We start from the raw sequence: 13,362 nt of genomic DNA on the forward strand, positions 1-13,362 counted from the left end.
TGAGCAGAAAAAATAAATTTGTTGAAGCTTCTTAAATCAAGTTGCTTTCTTGATAAATATTTAGATCACCGAAATTTAAGCCAATATCAGTTATTATTCAGGCCTACATGTTATTATTTTTCTGAAAGATATATAGTTACAATGAACTATGCCAATTTTTTACAAATTTAACCTCACTTCTTACCTTTTAGTGATAAAATTAGTTTAGTCTCCTTTTTATTGTATTAACTCAAGAAAAAACTACTTGTATTTCAGAGAATAAATATATAGTAATGTAGCTGAAAAAATAAACCAATATAAATATATTTAAAAAAGGCTTGTTAAATTTAGTTCTAATTAATTGATCTTAAAATTATATTTTGCAGATTTTCAATATTTTTCTCGAGAGCATCTGAAAAGAAGAAACTTAGGAAATCATAACTATACAATAAAAAATGTTACCCTTCTCTGTTCGAATACTTCTGCTTTCTTCACTGGTTTCATCCACAGAAATATCGTCTTTTAGAAAATGTTTTAATTTCGGAAGAAATAAGAGCAAACAAATAACTCCAATAAATTTGATAATCTTTTTAAAAATCAGCAGTTTCAAAATTATTTTTCCAATTGTAAACAAATTTATTTTTTTCTTCAGTTTCTCTAAAAACCAGTGGTCTCGAGGTTGATAAATGACAGGTTGATGAAACGTAGGAGGTCCATATATTTCATTTGAGGGCTGCAAATTATTATTTGTGGGAGGTATGTAATTGTATCCAATATTGCCACCTGAAATCAAAATATATGCATTGAACTTGAATTTTCATATAAAAACATAATTATTTACTATAATCTTTAAGCTACGGTTAAGCATTATAATTTCTATTTTCATTATTGACGTCCTTATTGTGTAAAGCAATTACTACCTGTAGTCCGTATACAACCATATACAAAAATATACATTATTTACGACTTGCGACGTGCTCCTCCTTGCTTATTACACTGTGGAACATTTTTGGGATTATTGTCTGGGGGGTGAGAAATTCCAAGTCAGGGTGATGGTACTAGCTCAGTATAGTAAAACCCTCAAAGGGTTTGGCGTTCGTATGTGTCAGTTTTTTTATGACATTTTAAATTTTTTCCTTATCTTGATGTTTTTTCGCTTAGTTGTAACATTTTGGCAAATTTAAAAGGTCATAAAAAGAAACTGACAGTTTTACTATACTGTCCTAGTACCATCACCCTGACTTGGAATTTCTCACCCCCCAGATTAGCTGTTGTACTGTGTTATCTATTACTGCCATTCATCATCAGTTGTTCAGGGCTAGTAGCCTACAGTTACGAATATTCGAGTTTAAATGCATACATAGATATTGCTTGTATTATTTATTAACGACTGTTTTCAATTGAAGCAAGTAATATTAGCATATGAAGTTTCATTTTTTTTGTCGTTAAAAAGTCTTGATAATTTGCAATGTCTATGGATGTATTAGTATGATTAAGCGAATATTTATAACTGTATAAACGGATTGTTAAAAAATAGTTTTTCAGGTCCTTTAAATTTGCTAATAAAATATCCTGAGAACTTCCTCTATTGGCCCCTACCCAATTCATCCCTGAAAACCGGGGGCGCTATTCTAAAGCTTTGAGGATGATTATTTTCTGTCCGCAACTGACGTAAAAATAATAGTATGCTCTGGTTACAACAAGTTTTCTTTAGTAGTCTAAAAAATTTGATTGAGCATATGAAAATTGACAATTTCTCGGATAACAAAACGAAATATTCGAAGAATAGTAAATGATATAACTCTTTCATCAATAAACCAGTGAACCCCCAATTTTGTATGATAGTACACGTATATCAAAAAGAGTAACAGTTTCTGTTGGGCAATCGAATGGAAGCCACGACCATCTGGCATAAATCGGTTATGTTGGAAGATTCTAAACCGTGTAATAAATATTTGGACATAGTTGCCCACTTAGTGTTTAAAACACTAAATTTAACTCTTTTTATACTATTGCAACATATTACTACAAATAAATATATTATGGATGCAGATATGCAGATCAGTATGACGAAACAAGATCAAATCCGGGTGACTGTCTATTCGTGCAAGCGGAGAGTTTTTATTAAAATTGGTAAAACGTATTCAAATTCACACAGGAAAAATTCTTTTGACACCTCTTAAGAGAGAGTAAAAAAGTGGCAGTGGTTGATAACCCTACCCAATATAATAACTTTATTATTAGAAACTACTAAAACTATGATAAATCAATAAAAAATGAGCCAGAGAGACACCTACACACCAAATTCAGATGGGGACATTACCTTGACATTCTATGTTACAGTTTGAAAATAGGTGAAATCGGTGAACTTAAATTCCATCTGATTCTTTCACTTTTCAGTACACAAATCAAGCACCAATCAACTTATCGTAAAAAAACTTTGCACAAATAAAATAAATACCTTTAAGGTATGCCATTTCAAGACTTAAAATTGTCAAAATCGGACTAAAGCTGCTCAAGTCCCCATATAGCGAAGATGTAGACCCCAAATATACCGAAAATGTGAAACTGAAATTCAGACAGATTTCGTTCCCGATAGTAGTTTGTCTGCCTGTAAGTGGGTTGAATCGGGTCAATACTTCCCTTAGTCTTCTTCTCCTAATAGATATACCTTTGAAATTCCGGCAGTCTTTCGACCGCATATAACGGCCATTATGTGAATTTGGTCATCTTAAAAAAATAAGTAAGCGAGTTTTTCCAATAACCGTATTTTTGCGCTAAAAATGTATAAAATCGGATATAAACTTGCCCTCCTCCCATACAACTAATATTAGGATTAAGTCATCCGGTACACTTTACTCCTTATGGTAAGAGAGGTATCTGCAGATCTGGAGATTACAGTGGATGGGGTCCCCGTTTTCACTGGCTTGTGACACGGTGCATTGTGATGAAACAGAACTTTGTTTTCTTCAAATGGGGCCATTTTTCGGTGATTTCGTTCTTAAAAAGGTCCATTAGCGCTGTATAATAGTCGCTGTTGATAGTCCTTCCTTTTTCAAGGTAGTTAATAAAAATTATTCCATGCGCATCCGAAAATACAGACGCCATAGCCTTGTCAGCCGCTTGCGGGGCACCCACTTTGCACAGCGTTTTCTCATAACCAAATATTCGTTAATGATATGATGTATACTTTCAGTTGATTTCTTTAGATTGCCTGCTTTTTCTAACAATTTCACTTCACGGCCCTCCAAAATTATTATGAGGATCTTTTCAAGTTTTTCCTTCAACTGTACTTTTCAGTTCAAAAAGTGATATTATCTATTTATTCACAATAACAAAAGTTGTTTCACTCAAAATGATATAATTCACAAACTAATAATTCTACAGCTGTCAAATTTATACACGCACATTTAGAAGGTTGAGACAAACTAAAACATATATGGATTTAATTCTACTAGTGCCATCTATGTGTCAGACTCTGGACTTTTCAATTGTCCTGTTAGTTTAATACCATGTTCAGACCGACCCTTAATCACACGATTTCGGCTCTTGAGTAGTTTATCCCACTAATCTTATAAATTTATCAAGATTTCGACATACAAAAAGAACAGTTGAAACCACTTCATCGAAGTGATTTGAAACTGTTCCATTCTAAATCTCTCGGTGCGACTCCGATTTTGGGCCATCTACTTGTCAACATTGGAAATCTATTACATTATCACAGCTGATTTAGACACCACAAAGAGAAAAAAATGTAAGCAACAAATTAATTAAACGCAATGAATCTGAATTCATCTGAAAGTCGATTTCCCAAATAAAAAAAAGCGTTCATTATTTCCATTAAAGGGAAAATATTTAAAAGAAGGCGGCTTTTATAACAAAATACTATATAACAATGTTTTTTTTTAATAAATATTAAGCGATGTGAATTCTTGAATGGCAAAAACATCTGTTTTATCATATGTCCAACGGCAGTGAGAACGGCTAGATTAATAAAGATATTAACCGTGCGATTCTGTACTGTGATACAGTCGCAAGTCTCCAAATTTGAGATTTTAAGTTAGAGACAATTTTTGAGACTTGAGACGATTTTGCTCTTCTGTAAGTGACAGTCACAAAATCTATTACATTTCATTATTCAGAGATGTTTTTACACTTTATTTTACAAATAAATATGTCGATAACAAATATTAAATTTTCTATCGGGTGATTTTTTAAGAGCTTGATAACTTTTTTTTAAAAAAAAACGCATAAAATTTGCAAAATCTCATCGGTTCTTTATTTGAAACGTTAGATTGGTTCATGACATTTACTTTTTGAAGATAATTTCATTTAAATGTTGACCGCGGCTGCGTCTTAGGTGGTCCATTCGGAAAGTCCAATTTTGGGCAACTTTTTCGAGCATTTCGGCCGGAATAGCCCGAATTTCTTCGGAAATGTTGTCTTCCAAAAAGCTGGAATAGTTGCTGGCTTATTTCTGTAGACTTTAGACTTGGACGTAGCCCCACAAAAAATAGTCTAAAGGCGTTAAATCGCATGATCTTGGTGGCCAACTTACGGGTCCATTTCTTGAGATGAATTGTTCTCGAAGTTTTCCCTCAAAATGGCCATAGAATCGCGAGCTGTGTGGCATGTAGCGCCATCTTGTTGAAACCACATGTCAACCAAGTTCAGTTCTTCCATTTTTGGCAACAAAAAGTTTGTTAGCATCGAACGATAGCGATCGCCATTCACCGTAACGTTGCGTCCAACAGCATCTTTGAAAAAAATACGGTCAATGATTCCACCAGCGTACAAACCACACCAAACAGTGCATTTTTCGGGATGCATGGGCGGTTCTTGAACGGCTTCTGGTTGCTCTTCACCCCAAATGCGGCAATTTTGCTTATTTACGTAGCCATTCAACCAGAAATGAGCCTCATCGCTGAACAAAATTTGTCGATAAAATATTCCGGCCGAAATGCTCGAAAAAGTTGCCCAAAATTGGACTTTCCGAATGGACCACCTAAGACGCAGCCGCGGTCAACATTTAAATGAAATTATCTTCAAAAAAGTAAATGTCCACCAATCTAACGTTTCAAATAAAGAACCGATGAGATTTTGCAAATTTTATGCGTTTTTTTTTTAAAAAAAGTTATCAAGCTCTTAAAAAATCACCCGATATAACATAGTCAAAAAACATAATTATCAATAAAAATAAAAATAAATATTCACTTTGCTTCATAATATTACGAAGTTTATGTAAAATTGATTTATTTGTAACCCTTTCGTGTTTGAGTTGTTTACAAAATATGAAAAAACGACAAACGATTAATATCTATGATGATCTCTATTACAGTATCCCATGCTCAATTGATTTCCCCGATTATTTGAACCACCTTACCGGTCAAAAATATATCGCATACAAAATACGAGTGAATCTTCCCGCTTAATTCAAGCTGATTATTTAGTTTCCCCGTATAATTGGTTAAATATATGTGTTATTACAAAAATAGAGCTTTAATTTCCTCCGATTAATTGAATGAACAAATTTCGTCCACAAATAATATCTGGAATCTGCATTTGAAAACCTATGTTTCTTGGTGAAAATATTTTGATTAGGGCTGATGTTGAGGAGAAAGAGAAAGAATATGATCCTCCAATGCCTTCGTCAGTTTTCGAAGTTTTAAATTACATATAAAAACATATTTTTTTAGGGAAAAGGTTTTTGTGTGAATTAAGTAATATGTAGGCCGAACAATATACAAAAAAAAAATACAGTCTTCTTCAATTTACATTTTAAAAATGTAAGCAACGGCATGTTAATATGTGAATGTAAGATGAATTGTAATTGAAGACACTGTCAATTCAACTAGTTGATTTCCTGGTTAATTGAACCAAAAATTGTGTAATTTTTTAAGTACAATTATCGGGGGTATACTGTATGAAATTTAGACTAAAGTCTAGAGCAATACTTTTCTATTCAGCGCTAACCCACATTATTTTTAAGAAACTTTCACTTAATTAAACTGTAAGTGCAAAATGTCGATATCAGGAACATTTTAGTTATCTGGATTGATTGCTTTAAAATTTGACATTACCCTAGTATACTCGAGAACATTCTTCTCCGCAATTTCGTGAAAACTTCCAAACATTTCGGGCATATAGTATCCCGTGTTATACGTTCACTTAATTTTCCGAAGATACCTTACATATTGTCCAATTTATAAGATATAGAGCTATGAGCAAGCTTATCATTTTTATATTTGGTATATGGGGATCAGGTGAAGTATTGATCCGACTTTGTATATTTTAGTAACAACACTGTTAAAAAAAAAATCACCCGGTAGTTCGATAATCTTTATAGTATGATTGTGAGAACTTCATACAATATTATTGTAAAAACGTACCCGAACTAGATTGATGAGAGTTCTGAAGAGCATTCAGATATGTATCTCGTGAAAAATCCGTTGAACTTTCTGCTGTAAAAAAGTATGTAACAAATATCACTATGAAATATATTCCTAAACTTGAATTCATATTGCTAAAATTAACGTGCGGTAGAAACTTTGAAAGTACATTAGCACAAGTCTCAAAATGTTGTACTGAAAGCGAATAAAATGGAAACTTTTGAAGAAACCTTTTAATAAGTTTTAGGTATACAACCTTATTCACTACTAATACCAAATAAAAATAAATTGAAAATAAACGGTTAAAGCGATATAAAATCTAATCACGTACTTCACAAACATTTACGGAATGTACGAATTGTCTTGCATTTTAATTACATTATGCTTTTACTTCGAATGTAAACGCTTTCATTTACGTTTATGCTTCCACAATAGAAATGGACACAAATATGTTTATATATACATATATACCAGTGGCGGATCCACGGGGAGGGTTTTTGGTGTTAAAACACCCCCTAAACTCAGAGAAAAATATATGTTTGTTGATATGGGTTTGGAATGAGGTTATTGATAAAAAAAATCACATCAAATTATAAGCAATTATAATAAGTTACAAGATTTTTGTTGTTATTCACATAATTCGAACTTTCTCTACATTTGTACAAGCAGTATCGCTGAAGTTCAGTGATTAATTGAGGATTACACGGGATCTCACATTCTATGTTATATTTTCCTCAGTTTTTGAAAGAATTCTTCTAGTATTTCATGAACTGACAGATCAATATTCCTATGAATATTCATTGATGCTAGACCATTAAGCCTATCTCTTTAAACTTGAAAAATCTTTCCGGTGATGCTATTGAAACAGGCAATAACGCCAATAAGCGTAAAATCTTGAAAACATTCCCAAAAGACGTTTTGTTCACTGCTTCTAAAGCTTCGAGAGCATTCCGAAAATGCTTGCCTTAAGTTCGCTGTTTCCACATTTTCACCTACGCAAGAAAGTTTTGTTCTGAACAGTTGAACACCCTTTCATAAAAAGAAAATATTTCTCGAGCTTTTTTAGCGTCAAATTCGTACTTTGGGAAAAATACACAAAAATTTTCTAACACTGATCTGTGGTCAAGAAAGCGGCTTTCCCAATGGGCAATGTAAGTATCAAGAAAGGGAATATAAAAAGCAATACGGTAGTATGCCTCAGCGTTGTTCGTTTTCAAATTGAAGCGATTCATTTGGCGACTACTGTGGCGTGGTACCTTTATTTCTGTACCTAGTTCGGTGTATACTTCTTCAACGTTATTAATAATCAAAAAAAGTTTTTTTCGGCATTTTGTCGCATTTCTTCGAACTCTTTTAAAGCGTCGTCCGCTAATCTAATGGCTTCTGCGAGATCTTCATCAGGCGATTGTAATTGCTGGCTGAGAGGTAGAACGACTGCATGTACGGATTGCATTATGAAGCAGGAAATTTGGAATTCTGCAGCAGAAATCGCAGCGACGAGCTGAGAGACCGTAGTTGAAGTCTCCGGATCCTTCCAAGTTACGATTATTTCTAATGATTTAATCACGAACGGATGCAATTCGATGTGTGTCGATACGGCTTCATGGCTTTCAGCCCATCTTGTTGGGCATATAGATTTGACAACGAAGCGCGCTGATTAAATTTGAATTTGAAATATTAAGGGAGAGCTTTTGTGGTATTTATACATATCTTGCTTCCTTCTACTTTAATCTGCCTACAATTGCTGTTATCAGCTGTTGGCAGCGTTATTTGATTTTTTTTTTTCAACAAAAGGATTTGCACATGTTTTTGTGTGCTGAAAATGATTCAAAAGCGTAAAACTAGAAAAAGGCAAATTTGATCGTACGCTTAACGCTACTCTGCCGCATAAAATAAGCCTCTCAGACTTTATTTTCTGTTAAATGATATTTTTTACAAGTGTAGGGCAATGTTTTGCCCTTTGCGATTATTCAGTTCCATTTTTGTAAATTAATTAATTTTTGTGTCTTTGCAAATAGCAATTATGTTGCCGGGGGTCAATTGTGCAAATAATGCGCAGTTTGTAATTACTATAAATTAGCACTTTACAGTGTCAGTAAACATCTTGTAAGAAAATCATGGTTTTCCTTATATGTGCTTTAAATGAAGAAGATTTTTTCGTTGCAGTTAATTCGCATCGAATTAAAGTCGTATTTGTAAGTAACGTTTCATCTTTCATAATCTTCCATATTTTAGTCAAGTTGCCAAAAATATTTGTTGTCGAGAGTTTTCATTTACTTTAATACGACAAGGCCAGTGGATATTCAAACATAATAATTAGATAAAAATAGTTTAACGACGTTTGAAATAATATTATGAAAGAAGCTTGGTTGCGAAAATATTCATCAACATGTTTTTTTTAGTAATATATCATGCGCATTATTATGCACCCATGCGCAGTATAACCTGCCCCTGCACACCATTTTACGTAGTATATGGTCGACTTTAAGAGCTCCTCATTATCACGTGCATAATTATTTGTCAAGTTGCATAAGTAACTCATTCTTTTCAACAGTATAATATGATTTGTCATATACAAGTCAACTATCCGCAGCCCACAGCCATTTTCACTGAAGGATTGGATGTGTAACAAATCTCCATAGAAAAGCACGATCCACTATAATATACATAGCTATACAAATAACGGGATACAATTGGAATATTAGGAAACTTAGTTCCAAATCTCTTAAAAGACTATGGTCTCTAAAATAAGCGTTTTACCAAAAACGGCTTTAAAGTTTCAGAAGTTTGAAATTTAATTTTGAATACGCAATGGAATTCTTCGAATTTTTGTAAAGTGGAAAGTTTTCTGCTGAAAAAGATGTAATTATAGGTGGCGACAAACTACATCCTCATAAGAAGAAATATGAAGATATCATTATATAGTTTATATCCAGTGCAAGTAGCGTCGTGATTGGTAAACATTTTCTCCAAAGTTTACAATTAATAATAAATCTGCAAATAAATGTTTTTATAGTTTAATTAGTATTGTAATTAGTATTACATTTAATTCGTTTTATGAATACATTTAATAATTTAAATAACAGAACAAAACTTCTAACGATGCACAAATTTCCAATATATTACTGTTTAAATGAGTTAAACCTCATCCACTCTACCCGTGAAAACTGACGCACCCTAATAAAACAAAGCTCAATTCACCAGAGTAAATATTTCTTCAACGAGCTCTCAATTACACAAAACATAAGTACACACATACAAGTCCAAGTAGTAGGGTGTACCTATATACCAACATAAGGATTTTAAAAGTATATATAAACAAAAGAAATTAACAAAGAAATAAATTAACAATCACAACAACTTTAACATATACAAGGTGCTTTCCAAAGTAAACAAGACTTAAAAAAAAGAGAACAAATGATTTTTTCGGCAAAATCAATTTATTTTATTAAAATAGTCTCCTTCTGCTTCAATACAGCTTTTTGCACGGTCCAAAAGCATGTCAAACGAGTGTTTTAACCGGTTGGCCGGTATGGCCGCCAGTATGCCGGTGCAAGCCTTTTGAATGGTCTCTACGCCCGCATAACGCTTTCCTTTCATTAGAAAATGCATTTTTCCGAAAAGGAAGAAGAAGGCACGGTGCCATATCAGGTGAATACGAGGAGTGGTTAATGGTTAAAATGTGATTTTTGGTCAAATAATAGTCCTTCGAATGTTGGACTCTGTTTAAATGACTTAAGCATCCACCCACTCTACCCGGAAAAAACTGGCGCACCCTAATAAGAAAGCTTAGTTCACCACAGCTGAGAACACGACAACACAAGCCTATACACCAACAAGCTTATAAAAAAGGATGGACAACGAGAAAGCAGACACATTTCGCTTACGCAATTCGTTGACACTGCGCCGCGTCGACACCTTTCGCCAGCACCTACAACATTTTTCGTCACACACAGTTCGAGCATCACCATCCGTTCTATATACCCTCGTTTTTTTGGACACCAATCTCGCGCGCTGCAATTACCACTGTGCCCCCACAATCTATTAACATTAAATTTTAAAACATTTAACTTATCTGTTAAAATTAACATTGGAGATTTAACTTCAAAATAAAATTATACAGAAGAAAAGATTTTTATAATAAATTACATACGTTGTCATTATAAACTCAAGTGTACCCGGTACTTTTATTTCGATTGTGCGTGATAACCATTTAAAGATATACATACATATATACATTTGTATCTAATGGTTACGAAATTATTCAATATTTAAGTTAATTAACTTTCCTCATCTTACCGAAGTTGGCATAAACCCATAACGGCAGTGCATTTGTAAAAATTCGACAATCTTTAATACAGGTATAAGGTCGATTTTCTTGTATATACACATTTAGCAGTCGATATTGAATTGCCTTAAATCATTAATTTAACATATTTAAGTTAATTAACTTTCTTCATCTTACTGAAGTTGACATAAAGCCATAACGGCAGTGCATTTGGAAGAAATCGACAATCTTATATTCAGGTATAAAGTCGATTTTCTTGTATATACACATTTAGCAGTCGATATTGAATTGCCTTAAATCATTAATTTACCATATTTAAGTTAATTAGCTTTCTTCATCTTACTGAAGTTGACATAAAGCCATAACGGCAGTGCATTTGGAAGAATTCGACAATCTTATATTCAGGTATAAAGTCGATTTTCTTGTATATACACATTTAGCAGTCGATATTGAATTGCCTTAAATCATTAATTTACCATATTTAAGTTAATTAGCCTTCTTCATCTTACCGGAGTTGACATAAAGCCATAACGGCAATGCAGTTGGAAGAAATCAACAATCTTATGTTCAGGTATAAAGTCGACTTTCTTGTGATTACACATTTAGCAATCGATATTGAGTTGCTTCAAATCATTAGTTTAACATACTTAAGTTAATTAAACTTCTTCATCTTACCGAAGTTGACATAAAGCCATAACGGCAGTGCATTTGGAAGAATTCGACATTCTTATATTCAGGTATAAAGTCGATTTTCTTGTATATACACATTTAGCAGTCGATATTGAATTGCCTTAAATCATTAATTTAACATATTTAAGTTAATTAGCCTTCTTCATCTTACCGAAGTTGACATAAAGCCATAACGGCAGTGCATTTGGAAGAATTCGACATTCTTATATTCAGGTATAAAGTCGATTTTCTTGTATATACACATTTAGCAGTCGATATTGAATTGCCTTAAATCATTAATTTAACATATTTAAGTTAATTAACCTTCTTCATCTTACTGAAGTTGACATAAAGCCATAACGGCAGTGCATTTGGAAGAATTCGACAATCTTATATTCAGGTATAAAGTCGATTTTCTTGTATATACACATTTAGCAGTCGATATTGAGTTGCTTTAAATCATTAATTTAACATATTTAAGTTAATTAACCTTCTTCATCTTACTGAAGTTGACATAAAGTCATAACGGCAGTGCATTTGGAAGAATTCGACAATCTTATATTCAGGTATAAAGTCGATTTTCTTGTATATACACATTTAGCAGTCGATATTGAATTGCCTTAAATCATTAATTTAACATATTTAAGTTAATTAACTTTCTTCATCTTACCGAAGTTGACATAAAGCCATAACGGCAGTGCATTTGGAAGAATTCGACAATCTTATGTTCAGGTATAAAGTCGATTTTCTTGTATATACACATTTAGCAGTCGATATTGAATTGCCTTAAATCATTAATTTAACATATTTAAGTTAATTTACCTTCTTCATCTTACTGAAGTTGACATAAAGCCATAACGGCAGTGCATTTGGAAGAATTCGACAATCTTATATTCAGGTATAAAGTCGATTTTCTTGTATATACACATTTAGCAGTCGATATTGAGTTGCCTTAAATCATTAGCTTCACACATTTAAGTTAATTAACCTTCTTCATCTTACCGAAGTTGACATAAAGCCATAACGGCAGTGCATTTGGAAGAATTCGACAATCTTATGTTCAGGTATAAAGTCGATTTTCTTGTATATACACATTTAGCAGTCGATATTGAATTGCCTTAAATCATTAATTTAACATATTTAAGTTAATTAACCTTCTTCATCTTACTGAAGTTGACATAAAGCCATAACGGCAATGCAGTTGGAAGAAATCGACAATCTTATGTTCAGGTATAAAGTCGATTTTCTTGTATATACACATTTAGCAGTCGATATTGAATTGCCTTAAATCATTAATTTAACATATTTAAGTTAATTAACCTTCTTCATCTTACTGAAGTTGACATAAAGCCATAACGGCAGTGCATTTGGAAGAATTCGACAATCTTATATTCAGGTATAAAGTCGATTTTCTTGTATATACACATTTAGCAGTCGATATTGAGTTGCCTTAAATCATTAATTTAACATATTTAAGTTAATTAACCTTCTTCATCTTACTGAAGTTGACATAAAGCCATAACGGCACTGCAGTTTGAAGAATTCGACAATCTTATGTTCAGGTATGAAGTCGACTTTTGTGTACATACACATTTAGCAGTCGATATTGAGTTGCTTTAAATCATTAATTTAACATATTTAAGTTAATTAACCTTCTTCATCTTACTGAAGTTGACATAAAGCCATAACGGCAGTGCATTTGGAAGAATTCGACATTCTTATATTCAGGTATAAAGTCGATTTTCTTGTATATACACATTTAGCAGTCGATATTGAATTGCTTTAAATCATTAATTTAACATATTTAAGTTAATTAACCTTCTTCATCTTACTGAAGTTGACATAAAGCCATAACGGCAGTGCATTTGGAAGAATTCGACATTCTTATATTCAGGTATAAAGTCGATTTTCTTGTATATACACATTTAGCAGTCGATATTGTATTGCCTTAAATCATTAATTTAACATATTTAAGTTAATTAACTTTCACTAAGGACATGAGCTATCGGAATCCTATAAGGGAATCCGATGAGGACG

General features: G+C 32.7%; 1 protein-coding gene across 1 annotated transcript; it reads right to left on the reverse strand.

The window, feature by feature from the left end:
* Positions 1–275: 275 nt before the first annotated feature.
* Positions 276–6,555, reverse strand: LOC120780547. Its single transcript, XM_040112808.1, has 3 exons — positions 6,369–6,555; positions 442–762; positions 276–391 (listed from the first exon to the last, which is right to left on the reverse strand). Exons 1-3 carry the CDS (start codon positions 6,496–6,498, stop codon positions 333–335), a joined length of 510 nt encoding a protein of 169 aa, XP_039968742.1. The 5' UTR covers positions 6,499–6,555; the 3' UTR covers positions 276–332.
* Positions 6,556–13,362: the final 6,807 nt, after the last annotated feature.

Source organism: Bactrocera tryoni, unplaced genomic scaffold (assembly GCF_016617805.1).
Source record: "Bactrocera tryoni isolate S06 unplaced genomic scaffold, CSIRO_BtryS06_freeze2 scaffold_25, whole genome shotgun sequence".
Lineage (NCBI taxonomy): Eukaryota > Metazoa > Arthropoda > Insecta > Diptera > Tephritidae > Bactrocera > Bactrocera tryoni.